General features: G+C 48.2%; 1 protein-coding gene across 3 annotated transcripts in view; it reads left to right on the top strand.

Annotated features, from left to right (window-relative positions):
- Positions 1 to 16200, top strand: part of ky (kyphoscoliosis peptidase) — a 216912-nt gene that overhangs the window by 60168 nt on the left and 140544 nt on the right. For all 3 annotated transcript variants that reach the window (XM_038817555.1, XM_038817554.1, XM_038817553.1), the window contains one exon: positions 2117 to 2164. In XM_038817555.1, the coding sequence (XP_038673483.1) occupies positions 2117 to 2164 (48 nt within the window). The remainder of the gene's footprint in view (positions 1 to 2116; positions 2165 to 16200) is intronic.

The following is a 16200-nucleotide window of genomic DNA, read 5'->3' as shown; positions in this document are numbered from 1 at the left end:
ATGTACGTAGACTTAATTCCCGTGACATAAGCGTCTCTGATTAGTAGTTCACTGTGTTGGACTGCCAAAACTGCCTGGCAGTCACAGCTCCTACCGAGAATCTGCAGAGCCCGCAACAAATCATCCGGACTTTCCCCCAGGAGTTGCCGTCTCGTGGCCAGTAGGTGGCTGGCGTACACTTGATTCACTGACTTAATGTACTGTCCCTTTAGTAACATCATCGCTTCTGTGTAGATAGGCGCATCCTGGATGAGGAGAAAAATTTGAGGCCTCACCCGTGAGTAGAGGACTTAGAGCTTCTGTGGGTTCAAGAGTTCTTCAGTTGCTGCTCTGAGGTAGCCTTCAAAGCAGACTAGCCAGTGCTCGAAGGCGGACGTGGTGTTGGCAGCTCAGCTGCAGGCAATCAGGTTGATTAGGAAGTCCATCTTTTAAAATCTTGTGCAATAAGATTGTACTGTCAATTACCACGAGGCGAGAATGATGAAACAATCGAGGCTTTATTGGTCAAGATGTTGTGCCTCCTGCAGCTCGAACCAAAATGGGAGCAGCACAGGAGAGCATACACTTATATACGCCACCTGCTGGGAGGGGCCAGCAGGCTGGGATTTACTGTTGTACCTGTAATAGAGTAGCTAATACATGCAATAGAGTACTGTAATACATGCAATGTGTTGCTAGTGGTGTTTACCACAGAGAGAAAAGGGTCATCTGGACTCAAAATGTTAGCTCTTTTAGCTCGGGGCCTCACGGTAGCATGGTGGTTAGCATCAATGCTTCACAGCTCCAGGGTCCCAGGTTCGACTCCCGGCTGGGTCACTGTCTGTGTGGAGTCTGCACGTCCTCCCCGTGTGTGCGTGGGTTTCCTCCGGGTGCTCCGGTTTCCTCCCACAGTCCAAAGATGTGCGGGTTAGGTGGATTGGCCATGCTAAATTGCCCGTAGTGTAAGGTTAATGGGGGGATTGTTGGGTTACGGGTATACGGGTTACGTGGGTTTAAGTAGGGTGATCATGGCTCGGCACAACATCGAGGGCCGAAGGGCCTGTTCTGTGCTGTACTGTTCTATGTTCTATGTTTTCTCTCCCTACAGAAGCTGCCAGACCTGCTGAGATTTTCCAGCATTTTCTATGTAGTTTTAATAGCTTTGCTGAAACCATCCATCCAGGGCTGACTAGAATATAGAACAGTACAGCACAGACAGGCCCTTTGACCCTTAATGTTGTGCCGAGCTTTGTCCGAAACCAAGATCAAGCTATCCCACTCCCTGACATTCTGGTGTACTCCATGTGCCTATCCAATAACCGCTTGTATGTTCATAAAGTGTCCGACTCCACTATCACAGCAGGCAGTCCATTCCACACTCTAACCACTCTCTGAGTAAAGAACATACCTCGGACATCCCTCCTATATCTCCCACCCTGAACCTTATAGTTATGCCCCCTTGTAACAGCTACATCCACCCGACGAAATAGTCTCTGAACATCCACTCTATCTATCCCCCTCATCATCTTATAAACCTCTATTAAGCCACCTCTCATCCTCCTCTGCTCCAAAGAGAAAAGCCCTAGCTCTCTCAACCTTTCCTCATAAGTCCTACCCTCCAATCCAGGCAGCATCCTGGTAAATCTCCTTTGCACCCTTTCCAATGCTTCCACATCCTTTCTATAATGAGATGACCAGACTGCACACAATACTCCAAATGTGGTCTCACCAGGGTCCTGGATAGAGTCCTGTACAGTTGCAGCATAACCCCACGGCTCTTAAACTCAAGCCCCCGGAACAAGCTGGCTCTGTGCAATGTCACAAGATAAATAAGTTCAGACAGCTTCTATCAACCTGAAATGCCATGGACTGAAATTGGCAAAACTGCTATTTATTATTTGTTTGAAGGGGACCCGTAGCAAATCAGAAAGCCCTGTTGCACAACATCCAGTCTCATTTTCCACTGAAGTCAGTGGTGATGAAAATCAGATACAACACAGAATAAATCCATTTCACGTTATCATCATCGGAGACTTTTTATTTGTTTTAAACTATTTGAACTGTTGCTTTATTAATATTTCTCAGCATTGTCCCACAAAGTTTCCTAATGAGAGTTATTTATCAAATCATTTTGCAGAACTATTAACAAAGAAGAAACCCCGAATACTGACCTTTGCAAAGAAGGGTAAGAAAATTGGACAAGTTCAATTTTCCATTGCGTACTTTATAAAGTAATGTAGTAATAGAGTGCTATAGAAGGCTCCCAGGGCAGACAGCAACACTAAGAAGGGAACTAAACTAATGAGGGAATGGGAGGAAAGGGGGAGAGGGAAGGGGGACCTCATGTAAAAACCTTTGTAAATAAGACACAAACTTGTTTGTGAATACCAGGGATTGGATTCTCCCGAAATGGGGTTATGTCTCCACGACAGCGTAAAACCGCTGGCGTTGCACTCCCCAGTGTCCTGAGAAAAATAAGTCGATACGGGCCCCCGCTCTTCCAGTTCCAGGTCCACGCATGCGCACGCCAGCAGCCTCCAGCGGCTGCACCGGGGGCCATGGCGGACTCGGACCGCGGAGGCAGCTCCGTAATATAGGTCCCCCCCATCGGCCGCGCACCCCTGCATCGGACCGGTCCGATCTGTGCCCCGGCCACCCATAAGACTCCCCCACTCCTGGTGCCCGATTTTCCCCCCCGCATCCCACCAGGGCAGCCGTGAACTGAGTCCGCAGCCGCCATGCGAAAGTCCCGACCGGCCAGACCATATCAGTTCCACGCCGCCGGAACCCCGGACAGTTGGGAGCGGAGGATCGTTGAAAGGGCCTCTGGCAATGGCCGCCCCAGCCGCGCAGCATAATATGCGGATGCGGGGATATTTGGGGCTCGGATATTCTGGGGTACAGAAGAGGTTTACATGGTGTGGAGGGCTCTGAGGAGAGGTTGGATAAATTTGGTTTGTTCTCACTGGAATGACAGAGGTTGAGGGGCAACCTGATTACACAATTATGAAGGACATGGACAGAATTGATAGTCAAAAGCTTTTACCCAGGGTGGAAGAATCAATTACGAGGGAACATAATTGATTCCCTCAAGGTGTAAGGGGCAAAGTTTAGTGGAGAAATACAAGTGAAAATTTTTACCCAGAGGGTAGTGTGTGCGTGGAACTCGCTGCTGGAGGAGGTGGTGGAAGCAGGTAAGATAGCGACGTTTAAGGGCGTCTTGACAAATGCATGAATAGGATGAGGATGGAGGGCTATGGACTTCTGAAGTGTAGAAGGTTTCAGGTTAGACGGGCAGCATGGCCAGCGCAGGCTGGGTGGGCCGAAGGGCCTGTTCCTGTGCTCTACTTTTCTTTGTTCTTGTTTTTAACCACCCCCTCTCTTGTAGGTCCTTCTCTGTACTGGCTTTAAAAGTTCTGGATGCATTTTAAGAATTCTGCTCCCTCTAAATGTTTCATACTGTGGCTACCCCAGTTAATATTGAGGAAATTGAAATCACCCACTGTCACTACCATTTCATGTTTACACTTCTCTGAAATTTGTCTACACATCTGCTCTTCTATTTCTCTCAGACTATTATAATAATAGCGGGGTGGGGGTGCTATAAAACACTCCCAGCAACGTGATTGCTCCTTTTTGGTTTTCAAGTTCCACCCATATGGTCTCAGTTGAGGAGCCTTTTAAGATGTCATCCCCTCTTACTGCTGTAATTGATTCTCTGATCAAAATTGCAACACCTCACCTCTTTTATCTCCTCCTCTATCTCTCCTAAAGGTCCTGTATCCTGGAATATTGAACTGCCAATCCTGCACTTCTCTCATCTCAGTGACAGCAATGAATTATACTCCCATGTTAGAATTTGTATCCTCAGTTCATCTGCCTTTAATGTCAGACTCTTTGCATTAAAATAAATGTCATCCAATCTCGCTAACTCATGAATTAACTGGTCTAGACATTCTACACCTTCCTGACTCACTTGGTGTCTCTTCTAATTTTGGCTGTGCATCTTTCCTGCTGAGCCTTCTCTCAGCATCCCTTCCAAGTTAGTTTCAACCTTGCCCACCATCACTAGCAAGGACACTGGTCCATTTCGGTTCAGGTGCAAATCCACCTGTGACATTGTTAAAATGTTTCCTGTTAATGAAAGCTAGTTTTCATCTGATCAGAATTAGTATTGGAATTCAGTTCAGGATTGGACACATAGAACATAGAATTTACAGTGCAGTAGGAGGCCATTCAGCCCATCAAGTCTGCACTGGCCCTTGGAAAGAGCACCCCACTTAAGCCCACAACTCCCACCAAACCCGTAACCGAGCAACCCCACCTAACTCCTTTGGACACTAAGGGCAATTTAGCATAGCCAATCCATCTAACCTGCACGTCTTTGGACTGTGGAAACCGGAGCACCCGGAGGAAACCCAAAAGCAGACACGAGGACAACGTGCAGACTCCACACAGTCACCCAAGCCAGGAATCGAACCTGGGACCCTGGAGCTGCGAAACGACGATGCTGACCACTGTGCTGCCGCGCTGCCCATTCTCAGTGGGTTTCATCGACTTACAAGGATCACTTTGTACCTATGTCCTTTCTTGAAGTAGCTCTTTAATACTAAATGTTTTGGGCATGTCTAGCAGACCATTCTGGAATGCTTCCATGGAAATGGATGCAATCATCGACTTGGCAATTCTGGCTGTGCGTGAAAAGTCACAGTGAACGCAACTCTCCCAAAAAACATTGAAGTGTGGTCTCTGGCTGGTAATGAGGTGCAATTCCTGCCAGGTCGTTTGGTGTGATCCATATCACAATCCAACCACGCTCATAAATTTGTTTGGAGGTGTGGGTGAACTACATCCTGAATGAGGTGTGTGGGAACTGATTTCTCATAGATTGAGGCACATTTTCTGAAGGGCGTTCTGATCTCAGACTAATGCTCTGCCCTCCATTCTCACTGGCACCCCGTTCTCACAGCAAAGACCCCCCCCCCCCCCCCCCCCAATCGCAGGCATCTGGCCCACGCCCCCTCCAACAGGTGAGCTATGGGATCCCCAAATGCTCCCTCTTCAATGTCTCCTGATACCCCCCTTAATGCTCCACCATCAGGCTCTGCCCCATTAGGCCGCATCCCTTGGTGGGCAACCTGGCACCATGGCAATTCCAATCTGGCACCCTGGCAGAACCAAGCTGGCACTGCCAAGCTGGCATTGCCAGGCAGCAGTGCTAGGGTACTGCCCTGCCATGTCCCCAAACACCCCGGTACTACAAGGGTGTTCACATAATATCTTATGAGTGATTGGTGTCTGGATATCAATATGAAGACATATCAATATGAAGACATATCAGCAGTGATCAAAAAGCTTAGCAGTACGCTTAAACACAAGTATGGCATGCTGAGCAGCCTTCGATCGTGCTACATTGTACATTGTATGAGTGGCCCCTGAGGTTCTGATCAGACAACGATGAAGCTGTAGCATTGGAGAGTATGGAAACTGTGCCTAGAGTGTACGAATAAAGAACTGGTAAACAGACTGATCCCTGATGGTGAGATTGCAGAGTCAAACGGACAAAAATTGTCCTAAAACCCAGTCCTGAGAAGGTTGTGAACATTTTCCACCTTCACCTATTTAAATTAGGCACATCAGAACATTGACACAAAGGTAAAAAGCTTGAATTCATCAGAGATGTGCTGTGATCTTCTCACAGGCAAAAGAGAAGCTAAGACTGGATTACATGACACCAATGTGATCCTTCCAATGATATCATGCTGCTATCCCTTACAGACACTTCACTACAACAGGAATCCTGGAAAAACTGAGTCCCCTTAGAAATGCTGACACATTAGCTGCCAGGACTAACACATTCCCAGGAGCACACTGTAAATGCTAACACAGTTCCTGTTGCATTCAACGAAGACTGATCTGCTCCAAGAGACCCTCGATGAGCGTCGTCACACTTATAATTAGTAAACGTGACAAGAAGTATAATCAATTGTTTTAAAATCTATCTAGTTCACCAACATCTTTAACAAAGAACAAAGAAAATTACAGCACAGGAACAGGCCCTTCGGCCCTCCCAGCCTGTGCCGATCCAGATCCTTTATCTAAACCTGTCTCCTATTTTCCAAGGTCTACTTCCCTCTGTTGCCGCCCGTTCATATACCTGTCTAGATGCCTCTTAAATGATGCTATCGTGCCCGCCTCTACCACCTCCGCTGGTAAAGCGTCCCAGGCACCCACCACCCTCTGCGTAAAAAACTTTCCACGCACATCTCCCTTAAACTTTCCCCCTCTCACCTTGAAATCGTCACCCCTTGTAACTGACACCCCCACTCTTGGGAAAAGCTTGTTGCTATCCACCCTGTCCATACCTCTCATCATTTTGTAGACCTCAATCAGGTCCCCCCTCAACCTCCGTCTTTCCAACGAAAACAATCCTAATCTACTCAACCTTTCTTCATAACTAGCACCCTCCATACCAGGCAACATCCTGGTGAACCTCCTCTGCACCCTCTCCAAAGTATCCACATCCTTCTGGTAATGTGGTGACCAGAACTGCACGCAGTATTCCAAATGTGGCCTAACCAAAGTCCTATACAACTGTAACATGACCTGCCTACTCTTGTACTCAATACCCCGTCCGATGAAGGCAAGCATGCTGTATGCCTTCTTGACCACTCTATCAACCTGCGTTGCCACCTTCAGGGTACAATGGACCTGAACTCCCAGATCTCTCTGTACATCAATTTTCCCCAGGACCCTTCCATTGACCATCTAGCCCGCTCTTGAATTTGAGGAATTTTAAGGAAGGGAATTTGCCATCCCTACCTGCTCTGACCTTCAGATGACTTCAGACCGGTGGCACAGTGGTTAGCACTGCTGCCTCACAGCTCCAGGTACACAGGTTCGATTCCCACCTTGGATGACTCTCGGTGTGGATTTGCACTTTCTCCCTGTTTCTGCCTGGGTTTCTTCCGGGTGCTCTGGTTTCTTCCCACAGTCCAAAGAAGTGCAGGTTAGGTAGATTGGCCATGTTAAATTGCCCCTTTGTGACCAAAATGGTGGGAGGCGTTATGGAGATAGGGTGGAGGTGTGGGCTTAAGTAGGTGCTCTTTCCTAGGGGCAGTGCTGACTAGATGGGCCGAATGGCCTCCTCTGCACTATAAATTCTATGACCCACAGAAAAATGATTATCTCACAATTGCTTCCTGGTCTGACAAGCCATTCAGTTCAAGGACAACTAGGGTTGGGAAAAAAGTGCTGACCTTGCCAGTGACCCTCACTTGAATAGGAAATCATGTTTAACGTTTTCATTGGAGTTCTTAGATTTGATAAAGTGCCACATCAAAGGTTATTGCAAAACATAACAGCTCATGGCATAGAGGCCTGGATTGAAGATTGGCTATCTGTAAGAAATGTCTGATAGGCAGGATGTGATGAGTGGAGTCCTGCATGGGTCAATTCTGGGGCATAAACTTTTATAATTTACATGAATGACTTATGCAATGCCACCCTGGTCAAGTGTGTGATCAATTCCAGCCCCAGGTGCCTGGAGATGCAACACAAGTGAATTGGTCAAGAATTCTGAGAAAAACTCCCAAAGTCTTTGGCTACCCAATAATTACAGTCACCTGGTTTTTAAATAGAAACACAATGACTGTTTATTTATAAGAAGGATGAACATATAGGCAGTAAATGCAACTGGATAATAAGAAGCAGTCTAATAGATAGATAACAATCTAACCTACTACACCCTCCTTTAACTATCCCACCCTGTACCCACACACACACAAGACAAAAAAACACAGAGGGGGAAGAGGTAAAAATAATAAGCTTGAAGGCCAAAAGATAAGAGTCTTGCTTCAAAGGATGGTTTTTTTGCACGCTTTTCACATAGCACGTGGGTTGATCAAAGTTTATGGTTTAGAGCTGGAAATGGTCTTCGTTGCTTGAGTCATTTATTCAATACAGCGCTTATCAAGTTCTTATCAAGCTCAGCCTTCAGCTCAAGGTTAGACTTTATCTTTCTGCACAGATACTTTATTTCTCAACAAACGTTGCTTTCAGCTTATGGTTTGACTTCAAGCCTTAGCAGTCTCAAGAGAAAGCCATCGAGAGGGATTCTTTTGCAATCGGTGGGACGGGCAACTCCGGCGGGATGGAGTGGCGTGAACCACTCCGTCATCGGGCCGCCCCAAAGGTGCGGAATCCTCTGCACCCTCAGGGGCTAGGTCCAGCCCGGAGTGGTTTGTGCCGCGTCGGCCGGAGGGGAAGGGGGTTGGCACCACGCCAACCGGCGACAAAGGGCCTCCGCCGGCCGGCACAAGTTGGCACATGCGCGGGAGTGCCAGCGTGTGCTGGCGTCATCCCCATGCATACGCAGAAGGCGTTGTTTCTGCACCGGCAATGGCGGACTGGTACAGCCGCCTGTGCGGAACAATAGAGTGTCCCCACGACATAGGCCCGCCCGCGGATCGGTAGGCCCCAATCGTGGGCCGAGCCACCATGGGGGCACCTCCCGGGGCCAAGAGTGAAACCAAACTGGAACCTTGTGACTCTAACAATGTTCTAGTGGGATAAGATCCAATCACCACCTGTTACCAGACAGTGCACAGCCTTTTGGGCCAATTCATTGGCCACTGGGCAAGTCAATCAAACTTGATCCAATGTCATCTCAAGGTCAAATAAACACCAATGGATCAAAAATGTAAGAGCAAAAACCAAAAATAAAAGAAGCGGGAATTAAGGAAACAAACAGGAAGTACCCACACATTTGCGTGAGGGAAGAGATGGCCTGATAGCTAACTTTACAGGCAACATAACAAGACATAGGAAAGTCTGTTGCAAAGAGGACATCATTGCTGGGATTTTCCAACCCCACGCCGGATCGGGGAATTTCCGGGGGGGGGGGGGGGGGCGGCACCATGTTGTCCCGACGCTGGCCCGCCTATTCTCCGGCGCCGATTCGTGAGCGTCTGTGGAATCGCCGCCACACCAGTCGGGTGCCATTGAAAGTGGCCCTCACGGCGATTCTCCGGGCCGAGTGCGCGCTGAGTTCGGCCGAGGGTTATGTATGGTCCCACATGGCGGGACCTCGGAGTTTTGTCTGCGGGTGCCATCCTGGCGAGGGGGGGGGGTCCATTCCCGGTGGGGGGGGGGGGGGGCCTCTACGGTGGCCTGGCCCGCGATCAGGGCCTACTGTGGGAAAGTGTGAAATTGTTCACTTTCGCAGGAAGAATAAAAAAAGCAGAGTGTGACTTAACTGGAGAGTGTCAATGTACAGGCTTTTCCATTCGATGAGCCACAAAACATTAATATGAAGGTTCAGCATGTAGTCAAGAAGCTAATGGAATGTAATCCTTTATTATGAGAGGAATTTAGCATGGAAGATGTTATGCTTCAAATATCCAGAGGGTATTAGTGAGGCCACATCTAGAAAATGGTGTGTAGTTTTGGTCTCTATATTTAAGGAAGAATGTAAATGCTTGAAGGTGGTTCAGAGGAAGTTTACTAGATTGATACCTGGAATGAGTGGGGTACCTTATGAGGGTAGGACAGACTGGGCTTATTTCCTTTGTATTTTAGAAGAGTGAGGGGTGACTTGATTGAAATACATAAGATCCTGAATAGTCTTTACAAAGTAGAAAATATATTTCCTTTCGTGGTCCAGAACTAGGGAGGTATGGTTTTAAAATTAGAGGTCACACTTTTAGGACATAGACGAGAATTTTTTTTCTTCGAGAGTTGTGTGACTTTGGAACGCTCTGCCTAAGAAGGCGGTGGAGGTGAGGGTCACTGAATATTTTTAAGGCAGAGGTAGATAGATTCTTGTTAGGTAAGGACATCAAAGATTATCGGGGTATATGGAGAATGTGGAATACAACATAAACCAATCAGCCATGATCTTATTAAATGGTAGAGCAGGCTTGAGGAGCCTACTCTTGCTCCTATTTCGTATGTTCACACATATGCAAGGTTATTGACAACTAGAAAATCATGCTTGACAAATCTGCTGGAATTGTTTGAGTGTGTAACTAGTAGAGTTGATGAGGGGCAGTGGATGTGGTATATTTGGACTTTCAGAAGTATTTTGACAAGTCTTTTGACTTTTGAAACCTCATACCATGAGGTTATGCTGCAACTGTACATGACCCTGGTGAGACCACATTTGGAGTATTGTGTGCAGTTCTGGTCACCTCATTATAGGAAGGATGTGGAAGCATTGGAAAGGGTGCAAAGGAGTTTTACCAGGATGCTGCCTGGTTTGGAGCTAGGTCTTATGAGGAAGGGTTGAGAGAGCTAGGGCTTTTCTCTTTGGAGCGGAGGAGGATGAGAGGTGACTTAATAGAGGTTAATAGAGGTCCAGGGCAGCACGGTAGCATTGTGGATAGCACAATCGCTTCATAGCTCCAGGGTCCCAGGTTCGATTCCAGCTTGGGTCACTGTCTGTGCGGAGTCTGCACATCCTCCCCGTGTGTGCGTGGGTTTCCTCCGGGTGCTCCGGTTTCCTCCCACAGTCCAAAGATGTGCAGGTTAGGTGGATTGGCCATGATAAATTGCCCTTAGTGTCTAAAATTGCCCTTAGTGTTGGGTGGGGTTACTGGGTTATGGGGATAGCGTGGAGTTGTTGACCTTGGGTAGGGTGCTCTTTCCAAGAGCCGGTGCAGACTCGATGGGCTGAATGGCCTCCTTCTGCACTGTAAATTCTATGATCTATAAGATGATGAAGAGAATAGATAGAGTGAACGTTCAGAGACTATTTCCTCGGGTGCATGTAGCTGTTACAAGGGGGCATAACTATAAGGTTCAGGGTGGGAGATATAGGAGGAATATCCGAGGTAGGTTCTTTACTCAGAGAGTGGTTAGGGTGTGGAATGAACTGCCTGCTGTGATAGTGGAGTCGGACACTTTAGGAACTTTCAAGCGGCTATTGGATAGTGTAATGAACTCCAATTGGCTTTATTGGTTGGCCAATTGGAGTATGAGCTCCCTCAATGATAGCTCATTGAGGGGGCCCATATAATCACCTGTGTAGGTTTTGTGAGCAATCTTAAGTTGACTGGACTGCTAGCAGCACTGTTTGTAGCTGCTCCTGTAATATCGTTATTGTAAATAAATATCGGTGTGGTGGCGGAACTCCTGCCTCCCGTGGATTATTACAGTGGCGACGAGGTAAACTACGAATTTTGCGGAGACCAGCTAACCCACTCGGAGGGTAAGCCTTGTCATTTTAAAAATGCCATTTTTTGGGAGGTTAGAGGCATTCGACCCGGCTCTTGAGGACTGGTCCCAGTATGTGGAGAGAATGTGTTACTTCTTCCGGGAAAATGATATACTGATGGACGAAAAGAGATGGCTTATCCTGCTGTCGGCGTGCGGACCCTCCGCTTTCGCCATTATACGTAGTCTGACTTATCCCGATGCGCCGGACACAAAAACTTTCCAAGAAGTAACGGAATTGGTGAAAGACCACTACGACCCAAAACCACCCCTCATTTTGCGTAGATACAGATTCTAAACAGCGAAGCGGGAAGACAGGGAGTCAGTCACAAATTTCTTGACCCGCCTGAGAAGGCTGGCGGAAAAATGTGAGTTCGGCCCGATGCTAAATGAAATGCTTCGGGACCGGTTAGTGTGTGGTATAAACGACCTCACAATACAGAAACACCTGTTGGCAGAAACAGAGCTAGACTGCAGGCAGGCGTTACAGCTCGCAATGTACCTAGAAAAGGCAGCAAGTGGGGCGCAGGAACTACAGGGCACGCCAATGGAGGTAGATGCCTGTGAGAGGGACTACCACGACGGGTCCTGCTACCAGATAGCCGCTCTCAGGAAGCTAGACGGCTCGATACGTCTCTGTGGAGATTTCAAACAGACAGTAAACAAATACGCACTGCTGGACAAATACCCAATCCCGAAAATAGACGACCTATATGCCAAATTGGCAGGTGGGCTGTTGTTCACGAAACTAGACATGAGCCACGCCTACCTGCAGTTAAAACTGGACAAGTGCTCCCAGAAGTTTGCTACGATCAACACCCTGAAGAGCCTTTTTCGTTATACTAGGCTGCCTTTTGGAGTGTCATCAGCCTGCGCTATATTCCAGCGTACGATGAAAAATATTCTGCAAGGACTACCGCAGGTGGCGATTTATTTGGACGATGTCTTAATCACGGGTAGGACAAACAGGGAACACTTATGGAACCTGGAGGAAGTGCTCAGGCGTTTTGCAAAGGCAGGCGTACGGCTAAAAAGGGAAAAATGTGTTTTTCTGGCCCCACAAGTGACGTACCTGGGATATAAAGTAGACGAGTCAGGCTTACATCCATTAGAAGACAGAGTAAGGGCAATAAAAGAAGCCCCAGCTCCCACCACGGTCCAGGAGTTACGATCATTTCTAGGGTTGGTAACCTATTCTGGAAAATTTATAGAAAATAGGGTGTCCATCCTAGAACCCCTCCACCAGCTACTAAAAAAGGGGCAAGAATGGAAACGGTCCACCCGCCAAAACCGAGCACTTAGGGACATTAAGGAACAGCTGTCATCCGAATATGTCCTAGAGCATTATGACCCAAGGAAGGAGTTGGTGGTCATTTGTGATGCATCCCCCTACGGGGTAGGAGCCGCCTTAGCCCATAGAGGAAGGAATGGGAAAGAACGGCCAATAGCTTATGCTTCGAGGACCTTGGCGATGGCTGAGAGGAAGTATGCCCAAATCGAGAAGGAGGGCTGGCGGTGATATTTGCAGTATACAAATTTCACCAGTATCTGTACGGGCGTAAATTCACCATAGTGACGGACCATAAGCCGTTATTAGGGTTATTAAAAGAAGACAAGTCAATACCCCCGATTGCATCAGCTAGAATCCAACGCTGGGCGTTGCTACTGGCGGCATATAGATACGTTCTGGAGCACAGACCGGGAACGCGAGTAGCACATGCAGATGCTTTGAGCAGACTTCCCCTCCCAGACACTCTGCCGCAAATACCAAAAGTAGAGGAGACAGTAATGACTCTAAAATTTTTGGACACTCTACCAGTAGACGCACAACATATTCGGTTGTGGACGCAAAAAGACCCAGTTTTAGCCAAGATTAAGCATTTATTGCTAACAGGGGAACTGGAAAGACCAGTGGAGCCCCAGATCCACCCATACTGGAGCAGAAGGGACCAAATAACCGTAGACGACGGTATCCTACTATGGGGAGCCCAGGTAATCGTCCCAGCTCAGGGCCGCCAGGCAATCTTAACTGAGTTACATCACGGACACCCAGGGGTGTCTAAAATGAAGATGCTAGCTCGAAGCTACGTTTGGTGGTCAGGTTTGGATACAGACATAGCAGCCTTGGTACGTCGGTGCCAGGAGTGCCAACAGGGGCAAAGAGTGCCACCAGCTGCGCCATTGCACCCATGGGAACAGCCAGGCAGACTGTGGACCCGCCTGCATATTGACCACGCCGGCCCATTCATGGGCTCAATGTTTTTGGTAATAGTGGACGCCCACTCCAAATGGTTGGATGTCCACCGGGTAAACACGGCAAGCACAGCATCGACAATTGAAAAGCTCAGGGCCTCGTTTGCAACACATGGACTGCCGGAGGCATTGGTGTCGGACAACGGAACGGCATTCACAAGTGGGGAATTTAGAAAATTCCTGAAGGAAAACGGAGTCCGTCACATCAAAACAGCCCCATACCATTCAGCGACCAACGGCCTGGCAAAGAGAGCGGTCCAGACACTTAAAGCGGGACTCAAGAAGCAGCCGGCAGCGTCAATAGACACAAAGCTCTCCCGCTGGCTGTTTGATTACAGGACCACACCGCATTCCACAACGGGCATACCGCCAGCTGAACTCTTAATGGGAAGGCGGCTGCGAACGAGGCTGAGTCTCCTTTTTCCAAATTTAACGGGGAAAGTGGAGAAACAACAGGAGACCCAACGCAGGGGGCATGATAATAGTCGGCAGCAGAGACATTTCCAGGTGGGGGCACCGGTTTGGGTCAAGAATTATGGGAATGGACCAACGTGGGTCAAAGGCACGGTAGAGTCCCAAACAGGGCCCATATCCTATGAGGTTTCAATAGGAGGTAAGGTGCTGAAGAAACACCTAGACCAAATAAGGGCAGCGGAACCACACCTGGAGGCAGGCGAAGCAGGACCGCCTCAAGCTGGGATAGCCCAGACGGAAAGGATACCCACACCCCAGCCCCGAGCAATTTCTCCAGACCCCGTCATCCAGTCACCAGAGTCGGAGATGGACACACTCGACGAGGCCGCCGCGACACCTCTCCCCGAGGAGGAGGAAGAACAACTTCCAAGGAGGTCGTCAAGGAAAAGACGGGCACCTATAAGGTACACCCCGCCCACTTCGGAGAACGACCCGGCGGACGACACAGAGGTGACAGACCCAGACATGAGGAGCAGGAAGAAGTTCAGAGGAATGCCAGCTGGCAGGAATTCCTCGGACCTTGGTGGGGAGGGGTGTAATGAACTCCAATTGGCTTTATTGGTTGGCCAATTGGAGTATGAGCTCCCTCAATGATAGCTCATTGAGGGGGCCCATATAATCACCTGTATAGGCTTTGTGAGCCAGTCTTAAGTTGACTGGACTGCTAGCAGCACTGTTTGTAGCTGCTCCTGTAATATCGTTATTGTAAATAAATATTGGTGTGGTGACGGAACTCCTGCCTCCCGTGGATTACTACAGATAGGCACATGGAGCACACCAGAATGACGGAGTGGAATAGCTTGATCTTGGTTTCGGACAATGCTCGGCACAACATCGAGGGTCGAAGGGCCTGTTCTATGTTCTAAGGTCCCGCAGAAGAGATTAGTGTGTAAAATTAAAGCGCGTGGGAATAGTGTATTGAGGCGGATAGAAAACTGGTTGTCAGACAGGAAATACAGAGGAGGAATTAACAGGTCTTTTTCAAATTGGCATACAGTGACTAGTCATAGAATTTACAGAGCAGAAAGAGGCCATTTGGCCCATAGAGTCTGCACCGGCTCTTTGAAAGAGCACCCTACCCAAGGACAACACCTCCACTCTATCCCCATAACCCAGTAACCCGGCCCAACACTAAGGGCAATTTTGGACACTAAGGGAAATTTAGCATGACCAATCCACCTAACCTGCACATCTTTGGACTGTGGGAGGAAACCGGAGCACCATGAGGAAACCCACGCACACACGGGAAGAACGTGCAATCCGCACAGACAGTGAACCAAGCCGGGAATCGAACCTGGGACCCTGGAACTGTGAAGCAATTGTGCTAACCACCATGTTACCATGCTGCCCAAGTCTAGTGGGGCACCGCAGGGATTGGTCCTGGGACCCCAGTTATTCACAATATATATTAATGATTTAGATGAGGGAACAAAATGTAATATCTCCAAATTTGCAGATGACACCAAGTTGTGTGGGAGGGTGAGCTGTGAGGTGGATGCAGAGATCCTTCAGTGTGATTTGGACAAGTTGAGTGAGTGGGCAAATGAATGGCAAATGGAGAAATGCAAGGTTAAATGGTAGCAAAAATGACAAGGCAGACTATTATCTGAATGGCCAGAAATTAGGAGAGAGGAGGGTGCAATGAGACCAAGGTGTCCTCATACACCAGTCAGTGAAGCTACGCATGCAGGTGCAACAGAAGGTAGTACTTAGGAAAAGGGGATCAAACGATATGGGGGTAAAGCAGGATTGGGTTATTGAGTTGGATGATCAGCCATGAATGGGAGAGCAGGCTCGAAGGGCCGAAGTTCCTCCTGCTTCTACTTTCTATGTTTCTAAACCTCCAGACAGGGTTACCATCTGGGAGCACCAATGGAATGCTTATACACTTTAGGGTCAGAGATTCATCAGTTCTATACACATCTGTAATGGTAACTAAACATGAACGTAGAAATAATTCTACTTGTTTGGAAGAGTTGCCCTTAAAGCAGCTTGTCCAACCACTTTGTGTAGGAAGCCACATTTCCATGTTTTTTCTCACTTGGCTGATGAGCGTATTTGGAATGATGGGAACCATAGAATCCCTGCAGTTCAGAAGGAAGCCACTAGGTCCATTGAGTCTGCACGATCCTCTGAAAGACAGGACCCTACCTAGGCCCACTCCCATGTAACTCCACGTAACCTGCACATCTTTGGACTATAGGAGGAAATCGGAGCACCCGGAGGAAACCCATGCAGACAAGGAGAGAAACAGCAAACTCCACACAGTCAGTGTCTCAA

Source organism: Scyliorhinus canicula, chromosome 13 (genome assembly GCF_902713615.1).
Source record: "Scyliorhinus canicula chromosome 13, sScyCan1.1, whole genome shotgun sequence".
NCBI lineage: Eukaryota > Metazoa > Chordata > Chondrichthyes > Carcharhiniformes > Scyliorhinidae > Scyliorhinus > Scyliorhinus canicula.
Note: the sequence above shows the minus strand (reverse complement) of the source record. Positions and strands in the feature narration are given on the sequence as shown.